Source organism: Pomacea canaliculata, linkage group LG12 (assembly GCF_003073045.1).
Source record: "Pomacea canaliculata isolate SZHN2017 linkage group LG12, ASM307304v1, whole genome shotgun sequence".
NCBI lineage: Eukaryota > Metazoa > Mollusca > Gastropoda > Architaenioglossa > Ampullariidae > Pomacea > Pomacea canaliculata.
The window spans coordinates 18746233-18764429 of NC_037601.1; the positions used below are offsets into that span (position 1 = coordinate 18746233).

Sequence of the window (18197 nt, forward strand, 5' to 3'; positions counted from 1 at the left end):
CCTCCCCCTCCTCCCTGGTCCCCAGCCAACCACTAGTCGCAGGCTGCAGGCTCCTAACCCCCCTAACCCCTCACCATCACCACCACCACCACCACCACCACCTTTGCTACAGGCGGTTGGCTACGTGTTGATTCCATCATTAAAAATATCCAGGAACAACAGAATCATTTTGTGATGTTTAGCCCTCAGCTTGCACGGACATATAAAGAGAATACAGTTGCTTCCTCTCTTTCTCCGGGACGATCGAAGGAGGATGGGATGGGGTGGGGTGGAGAGATAGAGGGCCCGGTAATGGAGCTTTAACTATCCGATATTACACGACATTTTTTCAGCCTACCCGACATTACACAGTTCTAGGGTAGGCAACACTTAAAAACTGAGCATCAATTTAGTGATTTGTCTGGATTATATAGATAACGCGTTTTTGTTCGTGTTCTCACTTTCGATAAAAAAAAATAAATAAATAATAACCAATATATTCTCATCAGCGATTCTTAAGAGCACTATTATTTATTTCGATTCAGAGTGACCAATAAAAAAGTAAAAGGATGTCGATTCAGACATCGAAAAAAGGGAGATAGTATGAAAAAACAAAAGAATATAACGGAAAATATTAACAAAACTATATTCATCAGGTCCTGTCTTCCATTCATGAAATGTTAGGCCAAGGTGTCGGCTCACCTGTACCGTCTGCGTGTTGTTTTTTTTTTTTTTATATCCATGGTTGTTATGAACGAAATTATTTTTTTGTCTACTGCATCATTTTTGTTATGTGATGCATCGTCCATTGTGTGGTAATTAATATTTATCATGTGGTCATCACCCTAAGTCAGGGGTGGGCAATTAATTTTCCCAAGGGGCCGCATGAGAAATTGGGATGGTTTTAGAGGGCCGGACTAATAAAACTAACTCAGTTTTTACCCAATACTGTATATATTAATATATAGTATATATATATTCTGGCGGGTGGGCCGGTCAGAGACAGGAGGCCGGACTCCGGCCCGCTGGCCGGCCTTTGCCCAGGTCTGCCCTAAGTGGTAAGCAGCTTCCTCATTACCCTCTGGAAAAAAATTAAGTTGCATTGTAGTGCATCTTCGCCGTAAAAAGAACAAGTCGGCAACTTCTGGCTTGTATTCATGGCGGTCACGTGACTAATCGTCGGTTTGCTTGACTGACCAGTTGGGGACAACCTAAAGGTCGTATCTAGGAGGGATTGGCACGTTGGTGACCTGGGATCGGGAAAGACGGGTCAAGTAGGAGAAGAGCCTTTGATGAGGTCCTCTCCTTTCTCTCACCTCTTCATCGCCGACATGAGTGCAAACACGGTTATGACCTGAGGAGGAATGCTCGGGCTTCAGTCCTGAACGGGTCATGAACCACCGAACTACTCAGTCAGTCACAGCTGTATATCAAGGGGTTTAACAGATTAGATGAATATTTGCTTTCAGAGTCCAACTATAATACTACACAAAAAATGCAAATCTCATTAATGAAGCTAATGTTCACACTTCCTCATTAAATGGAGGTGCAATTTTGTTCGCACTTATAAAAAAATCTCATTTTCCTATAGGATCAAAGAGAAGCAAAATGTTCTTTATGGCAAAAAAAAAAAGAGGAAGTGCGCTTTCCTTCACAAACCAAATGTGCCGAAGTTAGTCACATATTCCACAGTATAATTCTTTAAGACCCTTTGCAACCGGACAAAAACTGACGAATGTTGGTCAATGTCTGGAGAAGTTTTTACATGGCCGTTACATTAAAGACCTCGCCAAACTTGGTTAAACGTTCGTCTAAGTGTTTGTCCAGTAATAAAGAGTCTTGGGTGTCCTGGGTTTATATCTCGTCTCGGGCAAAGTTGTTTTTTCTCTGCCCGTGGCACACGTTTACGCGCAGGACTTGCTTATCACCGCTAATAAATAAATAAAATCCTCTATGGCAAGTCTTGTTAACCGCTGTATTCATCCAACTCTCACCACCAACCGATCACCAACAAGGCTGACCAGCATACAGGTCAAGAAAATAAGTAAAATAAATTATCTGTTTACATGGTCGACTGCTTTAGTGGTAGTTCAGAAAAATCGTTTTAAGTAGATGACATTGATAACGACCACACAGCCTACTAAGGACAATCTGTATCAAATTTCTTTGAGGAGCAGTGAAACCAGCACCAAAAGCCATTGCTGTAGATTCGTGAGGGTCTTTCAGGTCGTCAGGGAGCTGAACCCAAAGGCAACCTCCCAAAGACTTTGGTGTGGACAATTTTTGCAACATTCAGCCCCCCAGTCATCAGAGCAAAGCATTGATGCCTTCTCGTCCGTTCAGTCAGTTATAGCTAACCTAATTTTTAAACTTTTTTTTTTTTTTTTGAAAAAAAAAGACGACTGGTGCTCTATCGCGAATACTGAGAAGACTTGATCATCATCATAAAGGAAGATAACCAGTCCAAGCCAGCGGAAGATTAAAAGCCCAAAGTGGCCTTTCCGTGCATTGAAGCAAGAAACATGTTGCGCGTGTGTTCTAATGAAAGTCTGATAAGCACTTGAGACAGAAAATTTCAAATCCAGGTTTGGAGCCTAAAAACTGGAATTTTTTTGTGGTCGCTAGTAAACCACGTGAATCATTACAGAGGAATCTGTAGAACAAAGTTCTATATCTGCAATAAAAAAAGTGCCGCCTCTACAGACAAACTAAACTGTTATATCCATCACCATAAGAACCAGCCCTACCACCACGACCATTACCATCGACATCATCACCATTCTGTAACACCAAAGAAATATACAAGTGAAGTTTTCAAACTTGAGAGGGGACTGCTTTCTGCTTCATCCATTAATCTACATCGACTTCAGTGTCTCTGATCGCTCTGTGCAATTAATACCTATGTTCTGGTTTGTTCTATACCCGAGAAAAGTCGTTTTCACCTCTAGACCCCTTCTTCCGCTAACTGGTTCAGCAACCAGTCTTGACTAATGTTGGAAGTTCCCTCTACCCGTTCACAAGTTCAACCAAGGCACAGTTTTTATTTCATTTTCATCTCGCATCCAATCTCAGTATCTAATATCGCACAATGTTTTCATGCGTCCAATGGGAGGCAGCAATCACGATTGCAATCGCCACCTGCCTGAATTTTTTGTGTAAGAAATGTTGCCAGACTGAGGAGATAACTCGAGCCTCGCACTTGCGCAGGCGTTGCCTGACGGCTGTGCGACCTATTTACAAAACTCGTCACCAGACCAACAAAACCCTCGGGGTTACCTGAGGGTTGCTAGGGAAATCCTTAAACATGCTTGCGTGTGACAGGTTCTCTCGGTTTCAAAGGAATCGGATTAAGTGTGTGACAACTAGGTAGCCAGAGATAGCCAACCATCCCATGTCTCACACAAAGTTGTCATGCTTTCGCTGACTCCAGCGGTCGTGGACACGCGAGATTTCTGGTGCAATATGAGATTATGAGATGTCATTTCCAATAATGACAACATGACAACGCTATCTCTCCACATGACCACAAAAAAAAAAAAATCAAGATAGAGAATTGTCCTTGCAGGCTCCCTCCGCACGTTTCACTGATACATCACAGTATAACGGACAAAAGGGGCAACGGTTATAGTTCTGTTTGCAGGTGGGTTTTTTCTTTTCAAAGAAAGATGCTGTACTCTTTAAGCAACAAACAAGAGATGGTTACAGTTGGTACTGAAGTAGCAAGTCCAGCACTTGAACCTCACACACTGTATGTTTGTCTACCCCTCGCAAAAATACTCTCTCCCTCGAAACCCCTCATTTAAATTAAGGTCTGACTTTTCGATCCCAGTTTTTTTTCCTGGGTTGGGGAGGGGAGGAATTAAACTTTAATAAACATCCACAATTCTTAACATACCTGCATCTTGGCCAGAGCTGCCTCCGTCCAATGGTCCCAGTGGCGCTGAAAAACAAACCCAACATTTAAGTGCCTGACCACGAGATGGAACAGAAATTACTATTATTTACATAGTAAAGATCATGTTTATCTTTGACTCTTAAACCAATAATATTACACTCACCCATTTCAATAGATTTTGTTTTTGTTTGGTTTTCTTGCTGGAGGTACTTTGGTCAAGTTTCTTTAATCCCACACAAACTGTATTCTCTTTAAAAATCACGGGAATGTTGGGCTGGGAGGAGGGTAGGACAGGGATGGGGGCGACTGAAAGTTATACATGACTGTCCATGGTAACACTGTGACAGCGATGATAAGTACAGCGATGACCATTTCTCTCATGGATCCAAAATCCACGAAAGACGCAGGCGCAGACAAGCCAAAGTCCATCAGGAAGGAAAGTTTGGACTCGCATGCTATGATCCTCATTTTCCATACTCCACATGTATGCTTCCATAAATGAACATACAAAAATCGCTTCCCACTAACAATATTAACTTTATAAACTTCATGGGTGTCCATTGGTCAGTACTCATCCTAAGGTATCGTTGTTGTTGTTGTTTTTTTTTCCTGTGGAAAACTAAATGTTGGTGTAGACCGGGTGGAGACAACGAGACACTGGCTTTGTAACCTGCTGCCAGAAATGTGAGTGTTCTCTACAACTGCATCTACAGATACTGTAATAAATGTTATCATTGTAGATAAGAAACAATTGAAATTGTAGTATCGGCATTGTGAAACAGAAAACATGTGTCTTTAAATTTATTGTTTGTTTAATATTGAACAGAGGCTTAAAACTTAATAATAAAAAAATCCAAGAATAGAAACTAAACAACACTTAATTTTTAATGTCTCCTCCTTCCCGCTGCCTTTGTGTTGCTGTTGTTGTTGTTATTATTGAGACGCGTGTTTTGAACAAAGCAGATTGTAAATAAAATGACAGTTTAAATCTCAAAGAAAATTAAAGGGAAAGGTGTGTATTGGTTAATTGGTAGTTTGTTTCCGGTTAACATAAATCATATCTTGGAGTGAAACTGCAGAAAAGCGGTTTGATACAAAGATTCAGAAAGAGAAGAAACACACTGCCATCCTCCCATCCATCTGTTCCTCCAAAACATAAAACACACTACTGCTTACATGTAGATGTTGACTACTCATTCACTAAGCACCAATCTAGAAGAACGCTGCATTGTGCTGGTTATAGCTGATGGAGGGCGCGTGGGGAGCTCAGTGGAGTGGAGAATAATATCGGTATCACGGGGGGCCCTCGACAAAGACACACTGGGCTGGCTGTTTGTGCATATTTGTCTGTCTCCTCCATCGAGTGTCAGGGATGACCTTTGATGCGGTGTCCTCGCTGTCTGGCACACCTAGCGGATCTTTGTCTGCCCGCCTTGGACAGAGGAACAGGGAGGGCTTGACTAACGGGATGGGGGTGGGGAAAGTAAATCAGAAAGAAGCGGGTAGGGAGGAGGTGGGCGAGGGTGGGGAAGAAGGGAACTGTGCAGGGTTCATGGCATGTAGCAATCTTATCACAATTGAGGGACTCCTCCCAGACTGCCTCGTCTCCGACCTCGATAACGACTGATAATTGTCACGACAAATTCCATCTGGCCCTAATTGATGCTTAAACAAAAAGCCCCAGACGATAAGACAATGGCCGTATCGGTGGTTCTATTCAAAACTAAAGATCACTCGGTCAGCGTTCACAACATGGACCAGCAGATGGCGCTGCGATTCCGGAGTGCTCACCGGAGCATCAGTTGGTCGTTGTCACCAAGACCTGGTCCATGAAGGCATTGCAAGCAGTCCTCCCGATGCGATCCAAGAAGCTAGGCGGAAACAATGCTATTTCAAACTATTGGTGATTACGGGGTTGAGGGTGGGTGGGAGGAAACCCAAGTATGCGATTAAAATAAAAAAAAGAGGATAATTTGCGTGGGGAGGAAAGAAAGAGTCATAAAAATGAGTCTCTCAAAGAAGCAGGAGAGGTTGTGTGTAACGAAGACGAGGAAAGCTGTTCCGGAACTGCCACCTTGCTGTCCCAGGCTCGTGACCCCAACAGCGCGCCCTTCCATATAAGGAGAGCCCCAAGACAGTAACACGAATCTTTTGTCGCCTTTACTTTTTTTTTTTACTAGTATTAATTATTTAAATGAGCTTTTGTAGCATCGCCAGGAGGAGATAAATCTGGAGAGATCCGGGTAGTTTACCTTTCCAAGAGTGTGCGAGGTTTAGATAAAAGATCCCCCCTCTACCCTTCGTCACCTGATGTCACCGCCCGCCTTTGTTTGCTCCCCGCAAAACAATGCAGCGTGTGCGGTGCTCACCCTGACTCGCTCACTCACTCCCACACACAGACAACCACTCACCCTGCTCTCTCTATCTCTCATACATGCATGTGCACACACACACACACAAGCAAACACACGCACGCATTCTCATTCTCAAGTACAAAATGCAGTTATGTCACTTTCCTAACCAAAATGGAGAAGGAGAAAAGTTCGACTGATGTCGTAGATAAGAAAACTTTCTGTAGGTGCTGCTTTCGCCTCCCATGACTTTTTTTTCTGTCTTTCTTTTTCTGACATTAAAATATCATCGTAATCCTACTGGGAAATCTTGGAAAACACGACGCTGCACCGAAAGGTCTGTCTACAAGCATTCACGAGGGTGAGAAAAGTCAGGAGACATGATTTACCAATTAATCTTATCGGCACTGAGGTTCACAATTTGAAAAAGAAAAAAAAATCCCCAAACACGAAACTTTCTGACGGGATCCGTTGTCTCCAACGGCAAAGGATCGAAACTTGTCAATAAGACTGAAGGAAAAAAACACCCCAGCTCGGAGACCAACCACTGACCGGGATGCTGTGTGGTCCTCGGTCTGGTGTATGAAGTGACGATGGCATGTTGGGGAAGTACGATGTGGTCCTACTTCTGGGCACCTACGAGATAGCTGGAAGGGACCCCGCTCGACAAAGAGCGGGTTGTCAAACTTTGCATTTGAACCCCATTTGGTTGGGCGAGATAAGCCCGCCTATGCGCCGCGCACGAGTTATAGATGGCGCTGATAGAGGTGGCCACAATCACTGGCGGGCTTCTCGGGCTGGCCTCGTGTTTTATCTCGCCCTACCGATGCCGGCGAGAGTCGCAGAGTCGCTCGCGCGAGATAGATCATTTATCACGCCCTATCTGCCAGAGACCTGGTGCGGGACCCTCTACTTCTCCGTATTGATCATATTTGGGCTCCAAATCATGCGTGATTATCTCCCCCTCGCAGATCCAACGGCTTTGGTCGGTCTAATTACACGCAGCGTCGACAAAGCGACAACGGGACGGCTTATCCGCACTTTTATCGTCCCCTATCGCCCCCGCCATCGCTTCTAATGGATTAATTCAAACAAAACCTATCATTGTCAGGCCAGACCAGCCCCTTCTTATCATCCGGCTTTCATATAGAATTGGAAAATACGAGATGATGTTATCACCGGCGGCTGGCCGGGGAAAACGTGGCCAGGCGCGATAAGACACACTGCTGATTCGTTCCGAAAGCACACCTTATCTCCCCCTTCTGAGTCCACGGACCAGTCTGGAAACTTTTCGAGCGATATTTTCAATGAAACAGATCTAAGAAAAATAAAATGAATACCAAACATTGGCTGTAGTCTTCGGTGTGCACGGTGCCCCCAAGAACCCCAGAATCTGAAACCATTATCTGTTAACGGTCTGCACGGTCTTAGCAGAAAGCGGCGACTGTGTTTCCAGCGATGTGGCCCAGCCTCGGTGTCTGGTGAACAAAGAGGCCTGGAAGCAGTCAAAGCTAATGCCAAACACCTCCGCCGTAAACAGTCTTTCAAGACAACGAGCAACTCCTGCATTGTCTCCCAAGCGAGCACCCGCTGATTACACCTGCGTGCACGTGGGAACTGGAAACGTAGCATGCCCCGGCGCAGCGTGGAGGCTTCAGTTCTCCCCATTCCAGCCCTATAGCCCAGCCGTGGGTTTGGAGGTGGAGCGTTGTTCCGATTCAAACCAGACGAGACCTATAGCTCAACCGTAGCTTAGAAAAAATCTCAGAAGATGAAATATAAGAACAGGATAAAAAAAATAAAAATAAATAAATAAAAAATTAAAAAAAACGGACGTCATGCTTGTATCAGGATGCGACTGTTATAGAGGGAGATAAGTTCTTGCATGTACATCTGTGTGAGTTCGCTCGCTCTAGCGCACGTGTGTGTGTGAGAGAGTGAGGCTATCTTACCGACAGTGCAAATTGTCACTGTCATGACTCGCGATGGTCAGATAATTATCGTTGCTGTCTCTAAGGAGGCTTACGTCACACGCGCCATGACAACGGGAGTGGCCGTTGGTGCTTCGCCAGATTTCTCGACTTTCCCATCGCCGATTTATGTGTATTATGTTTTTTCGCTTTCTCGTATCAGTGACGTGAGCAGCATTAGGTGGTGTAATGATGAATCATTCCTATTTTATTTATCGACATGCAGTTCACAGCAACTGATGTCTCACCACGTCCGCCTGCAGCTGAGGCGAGAGCGACTGGCGGAAGAGAAATGCTGGAAGGTATGCTTGGACTGAAGATAAAGGAGCTCCTATAGATTCCTGCAGATGGCGGCGATAAAGCCCGTTCTTGGGCAGACATAAACGAGATCTTTTCCTAAGAATTTTCTCGACTATAACATTCTTTTCCCAAAATAAGAAAATTTGATATGAATCCAGAGGGCTTTTTCTCCTCGAAAGAAACGGGATTCGAATAGGAGGCAGGATTTTTCGGTAATGCCGGATCCCCTGTTGGCTGGCTCAGATAAGTTTGAAAAGTAAGCGCCAAAAAGATGGCGTATCTAAGGAGAGCGGGTGCAAACCCTGCATACAACTGACCACTATCTGAAGGGTAAGTTGAAGCCCGATGCAATCGCTGTTATCAGTTTTAGTGAATTGAATTCACGACAGACAAAGAACGCTTGGACCAAGGAAAGCTAAGATCAAAGACGTCGGCATTCTCCTGGAGATCACAAGGCTAGAGTCAGGCGATATCGTGCTTAGACAAGAAAACAAAGTAGATTGTGTATTAAACTTCTTGAAACCTGCATTCCTTTTTGCAAGCATCATACGTGTATATTTACTGTTGCATGTGCGAAAAAAAACCTCCATAGCTCCTAACAGCAACTTCTATATATTTAAATAAGTAGTAAATAAAAATATTTATTTCCATAGCGCTCGTTCTCACCATCGAAGCACGCTCAGATCTCTTTATAGCTCAAGAAGCTTTTAAAGAACATTATCAGGAAGTTTCCACTTTGTCATTTGCAACTGTTAAAAAAAATCCTGAATCGCAAACTCAGTCTATTGCAGCATTTAAACGTAAAAAAAAAATTAAATAGATCGCGAAATTGCTGCTATTACACATGTTTACCACAGTTTTCACACCGTTGTTTTTTGGGTTTTTTTTTTGCATCTCTTTCTTAAAGTATAGCCCGTACGTTAAAAAGTTCGCAGTTGAGTATACTTGTATTCACGCACGGACCGTCGCCTTTGAACAAACAGGACCAGACATCAAAGCCACACAAAACTGCACCGAGAGAAAGGAAACATTTCGCTACGGGTGGCAGCTGCAGGTGTGAAGGTAAAACCCTCGATTAACTCTCGCTAAAGAGAGAAGTTGGCGTGATCTGGAGGTGTGTCCCTGTGGGGGCCGGTGGCGTGCTCGGCTGCCTGCCTGCCTAACCGAGATCCCTATCTGCCGTGCACGACTGCCTTGGGTTGGAGCGGGCATCCTGCGACTCCTTGACGAGATTCTAATTGTTTGCGTCGCAAAGCCCGGCGAGTGCATGCTAAGCTCCCTTCTGATGGTCACAGCCAAGCTACAGCCCTCGTCGGCGTTGAATGTCCACACATGAGCAAGTTTACAGCGAGCAGGTCCTAGCTTTTTCTCTCCTTTCTGTTTGTCCCAAGTCTCAGCCTTGTAGAATACCTCATAATGTTCGATGCTGCCTCGCCGCAGATAAAAGTTTGAATTATTTTATACCTTTCACTCATCTCACCTCTCTATCGTGCGAGCGATCGTAGCGACCCGCCTCTTTCGCGCTCCACTTTCTTTCGTCCTTATCGTGTTTTCTCCATCTTCCTCTAAATTTCTCTCTTGCTCTGTTTTTCAGTCCCTCTCCCCCTCTCTCTCAGTTCGGTAAAGGATGTCACCAGGACATCGTGAATCGTTGGTTAGGGTTCAGATCTCGCCATGGACATACATAATTTTTCTTTCAGTTGACAATGCTAGATAAACACGAGTTGGTGACGGCGTAAAATACAATATACTCAAATCACACACACACACACACACACACACACACACAGACACACAGTTCCTCATAGAATATAATATACATATATATATATAAATCTTTGTATGTCTTTTTTAAAAGTTACACACAGTACAGCGTATCCCGTTATTGTGGAGTACCACTTCCGACACCAGCTCCACACATCACGTGGTCGCCATCGTTCAGTGCCCGTATGTCGTGCGTTATCTGTGACCAGCGGAGGCTTGAGCTCGGGCGAGATACTGTCTACTACTTCACTTTAGGCACGCGAGCTTGTTATCGTTGAGGCCGATAACAATGTGTCGGCGATAAGGCGTTACATAATGAAGTCCCCCACCTGTGAAAGCAGCCCTCTACATTTGTATTTTCATGTCCCTCGCCAAATTTAGATAACCTCGTTTTCTTAAACAAATACGAGATTGTGTCATGGCCGAAATTTCTTCCCTTCCCCTCAGTCACGTAAGCTCACAAATTTACTCACCGTTGGTAATGATGTGGGAGGGGTGGGGTGCCGAGCTGCCTTCCTCCAAGCCTAAACGATCGTCTGCTGAATCACTCTTGACAGGCATAACAGTTCGCTTTCAAATACCGCGAATTCTAAGGCTGTTCTTCCTGTTTAATATCTGAAGGTTCACGTGACTACAAAAATAAATAAATAAAAATCCTCCTCTCTCCATCCGAAGGTCTGAGAAACTACGCGAGTTTTTTAGAATGCTGTAAAAGCATGGAAGGAACATTCTACATCGATTTCGGCCAATAAATCGAAACTTTTTCAGTCGCAGTCTGGGTCTCTCAGAAAGATATAAAGCTCGAGGCGTGTCGTGTTTTATATCGAGGCAAGTTTAAAATCGTCTTAAAGTTTTAGGAAGTGGTGCTTAACTTCTTCATTTCCTTCAAGTCCTCGTCATATTACTGTTTAGACCAGCGTCTTGCGAGAAGAGTTGAAGTGGTGGGCTGGAGGATTGGGACAGGATAGTGTGTCAGAAACAGGATCCAAGTGATAATGTCCTTATTTTACATTAATACACACAAGCTTTGGTTGTAAAAATTAATGGAGAAGTGCAGGGTTGGTGATAAATAATGAAGTGAATGTTTACATGACAGCAAGGAAGCTAATATCTGCGCGTATTTTATGGTCTTTTTTAAACATGTTTGCATATGCTGGAAACTTAAATATGAATCACAAAGGGTTTACCGAGCCTCTGCTCCTACCCTGGCTAACAAGTTGCAGCTAACTGATGGCGGGGAATCAGGAGTGTGACGCATGATGGTAATCTCTACTCCAAGGCGAACCTACAGGATGTCGCCTCTTTGTTTCAGACCTCTCGTCGTGGGAATTGTAGTAAATTCTTAGTCTTTCCTTATTCCTTCTATCCCGGGGTAAATAAAGAATAAAATAAACATGAAACAATAGTAATAACTATTTCTTTCCTTAAGTACATTGCCACCAGCCCGGTTGATGTTTCTAAAAAAAAATATTATCCTAGCCTTTTAGTAGATATTTGTTTTTAAATAACCAAGCTTTATACGGATTACTATATCAACACTGAGACATTATAATAAAATTTGAGTAATATGCAGACAGTTGAGCTGTAGTGCACCGATTGACACACTCGCTGAATACAAGGGATTATATAATGAGGAAATTTCGGTGTTTACACGGGATAAATTGGTTTCCTCTTGGCCTATACGCTCGGCATGTGAAAGGTGAAAGATAGGGACAGCACATATCTGCGTGAGGGTGCAGTAACTCTGTCATTCAACAGATATTTTTATGCAAGTTAATTCCATGAAACAATCTTTACAAACATGAGATCGCATATCGGGGTCAAAGAAACGAGCTTTCTCACAGTGACAACAACATTAATGTAATTATCACTATCATCATTTCCAAAACTCCGGGTCTACCGCAGAAAATTGTTCTACAGAGAAAGGAGTGGGTGGGAAAAATACAAGAATGTGTGTGTGGGTGGTGGGTACACTGATACAGAGAAAGGCAGGACAGTAACTGTCTGACCAAGCTCCCGAGAATACAACATCAGGCACAATCCAAAATGTCCGGTCGCCATCTTTGCAGCCTCGTTATAACGACCAGGCATCGTCTGTATCAGCGTTTGCGTAGACACGAACTTGATAGCAAAATGAACCCGTATGCTCGTCTCCAGGCCTCAAGACTAGTGTCGGCCGACTGTCTTGCCAAAGATCCCGTAATTGGCTATTGTTTCCGGAGATACGCCTATCTCTTTCCGGTCAAATATGGCCGGCAAGCATCGCCAGCCTCGCATTAGCCCTTTCAGAGTTAAGTCCCATACTAGTAGTGATCTATCTCTGCGATCAACAGTAAGAGTCGGTGCAATCTCGTCTCAAGTGGCATAATAAAAGTGAAATGGAAGCCGGAAGCCTCTCTCTCTAGTTCTCTCTTTGAAAGCAAGTTGTTGCCCCTCCTCAGCGGTCGGCTAGTCTAACAATATAGTTTCTTATAGTTGCTGATCTGACTGGGCGATAATGTTTTATGAAATAAGTTCAGGAAATGCCATCTGCTTCGTCTTGTGTGTGTGAGAGAGAGAGGGGGTGTAGATAGACGGGTGAGAGGAAATATATAAATACATACAAGAGAGAGATATGACAGCCATTGGCACAAAATTTTGTAATAGGGTCATTCATCGGCTACATACATTTGGCACAAGATGTTCCGCTTGTGTCTTCTGACACAGTGACATATTTAATTACATCATGGCTCAAGAGCTCTCTCCATCTTGCTCCCTGATGACATGATGTGCAGGAGCATTAAAACAAACACGCGCGCGCGCACGCACAGACAATGACACTCACTCAAGTAACTAGAGCTACAAAGAAATGGAATGGAGGTCCAAGAGAGAGAGAGAGTGTGATAGGAAATATAAAGACATAATTTAGTTCACTGTCTTTAATTCTCGAAGAAATACATATCCGACAAACGGAGGTTCGTTTCGCCGTTCAACTGACAATAGTCACGTCTGCATGCACAGGTCCCCAATGGGTTGTCGCGCCTGTGGTCTTAATTCTGCTACATCTGGTTACACGGCGCTTCTCATGTCCACTTCAATCTCTTAGGTCGTGTCTGCCACACTCCCTCACCCCTCTCCTACAGCCCGGCTAGTCCCACGCTAGTCCGGTGTGCCCTTTGACCTCCAGTGAACCACGTCGTGTCGCCGAGAACAAGGGATGCTGGCTGGCCTGTTCTATGGCTGTCCCTGTGGCTGTCGCTCAGTCACCTCTCTGTGAATGTTGGTATGTGTCTTTGTCTCTCGTTTGTCACATCTCTGAGATTGTTTGAATGTCTTTCCTTGTTATCTCGTTCTGAGTATGTCTTTCGTCCCTCGTCACTTCTCTGTACAAGTTTGTCTTCCCTGTCACCTCCTTTGTGCATCTTTGTATGTCGTTCTCTCTCTCTGGTTAATTTTTTCTCTCTCTCTTTATCTCTCACACACACTTACATACATCTCTCTCTCTTCACACACAGCACACATTTACCAAGTTCTGTAATAATAAGACAGCGCCGTATAAAAAAAACTCGTCTGGAACTTTGTTAAGACAAACATTATTCATTCAAAGAAAGAAAAATAAAGGTATTAATTTGAACTGACGCCTGATACAAATATTCTCGAACTTGTTCTAGGAGCAGGGGAGACCACCTTCGTCCAGACAAACCGGTATAAGCGATACCGTTATTAATGTGCTTGTGTGCAGTGTCTGATCTTGTTGCCAGGAGAAACCTCTACCACAACATCTCTGTCTCATTCCATATCTCCACAGCTATTTCGCAACATGTCATGAAGCCATGAAGTGTTCTACAAGGGTTTACATATATTCGCTTAATTACAGTTTAACAGCAAACCGTCTAACAAACGCCAATAATATCAAGGCATTAATTTTTTTTTAAAGGAAGTGGTGCGATAAAATCAGTTTTTTAAAACAGTTTAGTAGTTTGGGGCGTTTTCGTGTTTACATACTCCAGGCTGAGCGGCAGTTGTGCAAACTTCGTTTCGTTTTATTGGCTTCGTGGTCGACGGATTCCGTTGAAGGAAGAGACAAGCAAATGGCTCAGCTTCGTAACCGAGCGTTGGCGAGTGAGTGGATGAGGCGCGTGTGTGTGTGCGTGGAAGGTCAACTCGGGTCAAAGTGGACAAAAATGAAGAAGCGTTGCAGCAGTGGTGGCCGCGGTGCGCCTCACCCTGACCACACAACACTGTGCTCCTTGTCCGCTGGCGGGAGCGGCCGAGATAACGACTGCAGGACGAAGATTTGATCACTTTGTACGCGTATCACAGGATCTGATAAGTCTGTGCCGGCTTATCGCACGCAACATCGGGCCCGGACTTAGCCTGTCTGTTCTCCTATCTCCGGCTCTATCGCGATCGTTATCTACCGGGCGAAGGTCTAGAAAAACCATCGACGTGCTTGGTAAAGCGGTGGAATGAGTGCTTTCTTTTCCAAAAATTTAACCCATTTGTAAAGAAAAAAAAAAACCCACCCAGAAAGTATAAATCTCACAGATGAATTTTTGTTCCTTGGAAATTTTTGGTTTCTTCAAAACGGATACGGAAATCCTGCAAATCTCTAACAGCTACGGAAGAGTAGATATGTACACATATTAAGCCAGTAGGAATTAATTTCACCATTTATATTATTCATGCTTTACACAACAATTGTTTTTTTAATCTTCAATCGACAAACTAAAAATTAATAATAATAATCGTCGAAAGTTCGGTTATTTGACTGTAACTTCACTCAATTCCTTGAAAATCTATGCACCCACCCATGTGTCTACCGGCAGATATATGATGAGAAAAAAAAAAAATCAGCATTAAAAAAGAATGAAGGAAATCGCGACCTCTGTCAACCGCAGCTGTAAAATCTTTTATCTTCTGTCGATCCTTTCCCCAACGGTATCATTTTCTGCCTTTTCCTCTTCAGTGTTGTCGAAAGAGGATAGAATAACTAAGCGATAAAATCTTGCTGCCTTTTAAATTTTTAAAAGTCGTTTCCTCTATTCTCGTGTTGAACAAGAGAAAGGTTCTTTTGTGTTGTGTCTAGAACTCGCCCACCGACTGAGAGTCGATCACTTTTATCGCTAAATTAATCGGGCAATCTCCGATGTCCGAAGGATTTACGATCAAAACATTATCTATTGACATTACCGCCGCAACCATCTTGCGAGAGGCAGTCTTAAAACTCGCAGATACGATAAGGAGTGAGTCACGTGAGGAGAATGTTGGCAACAGTACGTTTGTTGTGTACCATAAATGTTAGTGCCCTCTTATGCTTCATTGTGCTCTTCACTACCCTCAGGCTTTTCCCTCTAGCCAAAACGGTTCCCAACACACATAAAGCCTTTAACTGGGGGCAAAATATAGCCACTCAGACATCCTACATTATAAATTCTTTTGTCGGGTGCGTTTAATTGAGAATTTCGTTTGTCGGTAGACTGGGCTCCGAGTTCAGGTATATCCGTTTTAAAAAATTGCATGAAGATATTTGGTCAGTGAATATGATTAAAAAAATATTTATTATTGTTTTTTAGTCTCGAATGAAGGCAGTGCCTAACATCTACGAACGTTTCTAGAATATTAATTCCAGGGGCACTGTGGGGTCCATCAATGACACGAGATGCATGATCAGTACATTAATACAATCACGCTCGGTTAACGTGTAAAACGTCTTTTATTAAGTATACAACGAGCATTTTCCACATAAATCATCTCCTTGGCAGGTGCAAAAATCCCCCGGCGAAACCCTACTGAGCCTCACATTTCGTAGCGCTTCGAGAACAACCGTCAAAAACTGTTTTAACGACTTCATCGACAGGTGTAAAAATGTCATCCTTTGTTTACCTCGCGAGTTGTTTGCCTAATGTGTTTTACTCACATTAACCCTCGCGCTGCTCAGCATCGATTTCCATACCGCTGTCACAGTGTGAGTAGGTGGCTTGTTAGATTGATGTTTACACCCGACATTAGTCTCTCAGATGATAACAGAAACAATACGGTTATAGATGACACATCGCTGTTACTTGTTATTCACGTGCGAGCTGCCACGAGGAGATGTTCGGTCGATTTATCAAAGTATGAACGGCTGTCACAAAATTTAATAAATTTTCAAAATAATCTCACCGAAAAAATTAAGAAATGATGAAAGTTAACATTAACTGAAAACAAACCACCGTTTCAGTCATCGTCACATATCTCAGATCGGTTAGACATGACGGACTGATACGCCTGCGGTAGTAGCTGCAATAGTTGAATGGAAATGGTGCGATTCCGGAAACAGTTGCGTTAATCACAGTTGAAACAACCTGACAAAAGCACACTCACCTTTGATCGCCTTTGGATTGGACTGTTTGCGCCGCGACATCGCCTGTTTGAAGAGCGTAACCACTCCACTCTTGATCTTTTCCTCGTCGGCTGCTACACAGCATGCAAAAGTGACGGGTCAGAAGGCTATGCGCGCTGACCCGACGAGCTTTCCATTTTCTCCTGCGCGGTGACCTTTCGCGGGTCAAGATGCAAATTTACTTCTTGAAGATTTCACACGCCGGCCGAGAGTAAATCCAACAGTGGCTGCGAGAGGCTTGGCGAACGAATAAATCCGACGGACGCTCGACAAACAAAGCTTCGGGTAACTTGTTCGTAGTTTTCACTCGACTTTCCCACTTCGCTTCGTCCCCCAGCGACTGACTGCTGAGGTGGTTTCGGTGGTGGCGGGTCTGTCAGCAGTGAGTCCCGTCTGCTACAAAAGGCTCGACTGCCAATGCGTGCTGGGTTATCGCCCGCTGCATCTCTTTGCATGGCCGCTCTCTGGGCGAGTGAGTCAAATTATGTATGCGTGCGCTATCGGGCTTATCGCTTCGATGTTATCTTATCTGTCCTACCATCTCGCAATCCATCTCTCAGACAAGTACAGACAGGGTCGCTTACAAACTCTCACAGCCCCAACGACTGTCCTGCCAGCCATTCTCTGGCAGGTGGTGGCAGGGCAGGCGGGGAGAGAGAGAGCGAACCAGACAACCTTTCAGCAGCTACAAGTCTGAGAGAGAGAGTCATTCCTGCCAGAGATGTATCCTTGTTGTGTGTGTATGTGTGTGTGTGGAGTTTGTAGAGATCGAGAGATTGAAGGACTATGGAGATGAAAGCTAGCAACTGAAGAAATAGAGATGAAAGCGAGATGTGAGGAGACAAGCAATGAGAAAACAATTAAGCTTTGAGTGAAGGAGAGTGTGGTGGAGAATATATTTTGAGATAGTTTGTATTTCTAAAAACATTACTCTGGTCACACACACACTCGCACCTACCATCACACACACATCCATCCTCACACACACACTCTCTCTCTCACACACACACACTCGCACCCACCATCACACACACACATACTTATCCATCCTCACGCTCTCTCTCTCACACACACGTGACCAATGAATGTGTTTTATGATGACATTTTAATCGTTTAAAGGCCTTCTTAAGGGCCACATATCATCCTCATACGTTTATCTGTGTTGAGGTGTAACTCTGTGGATGGATGTCTGTGGAGTTTAATATCAAACAATAATATCCAACCCTGCTATAATCATACTCACGTCTGAAATAGTTTTTGTAAGCCCTCGTTTAATGTGAATTATTTGTTTAATAACTTTGAACAGCCGACAGCTTTCCTTCTGTGCGCTCGCTCGTCGCTGAAGTCCATGTGTTATCTCCCTTCCTACTTTTCCTCAATAGTCAATGAGAAACTTCGAATGTTTGTGTGAATTTGTTTTTTAGTAGACCAGTTCAGTGTGTGAAATTTCCACCTCCACCTGACCTGGAGATCTTGCTCTTTTTTGTCTACTTGTTGATTTTTTTGTTTTTTTTTGTTCTGTTTATTTTGAGTCTGTATTTTTGTATTATACTTTTTTTCTGTCTGCACAGAAT

The 18197-nt window shown here is 43.8% G+C and overlaps 1 protein-coding gene across 1 annotated transcript in view; it reads right to left on the minus strand.

The window, feature by feature from the left end:
• Positions 1–17314, minus strand: part of LOC112553322 (zinc finger protein ZFPM2-like) — a 34961-nt gene extending 17647 nt beyond the window's left edge. The window contains exons 1-2 of the mRNA XM_025220453.1: positions 16605–17314; positions 3875–3919 (exon numbers count right to left, since the gene is read on the minus strand). Of these exons, the coding sequence (XP_025076238.1) occupies positions 3875–3919; positions 16605–16644 (85 nt within the window). The 5' untranslated portion in view covers positions 16645–17314. The remainder of the gene's footprint in view (positions 1–3874; positions 3920–16604) is intronic.
• Positions 17315–18197: the final 883 nt, after the last annotated feature.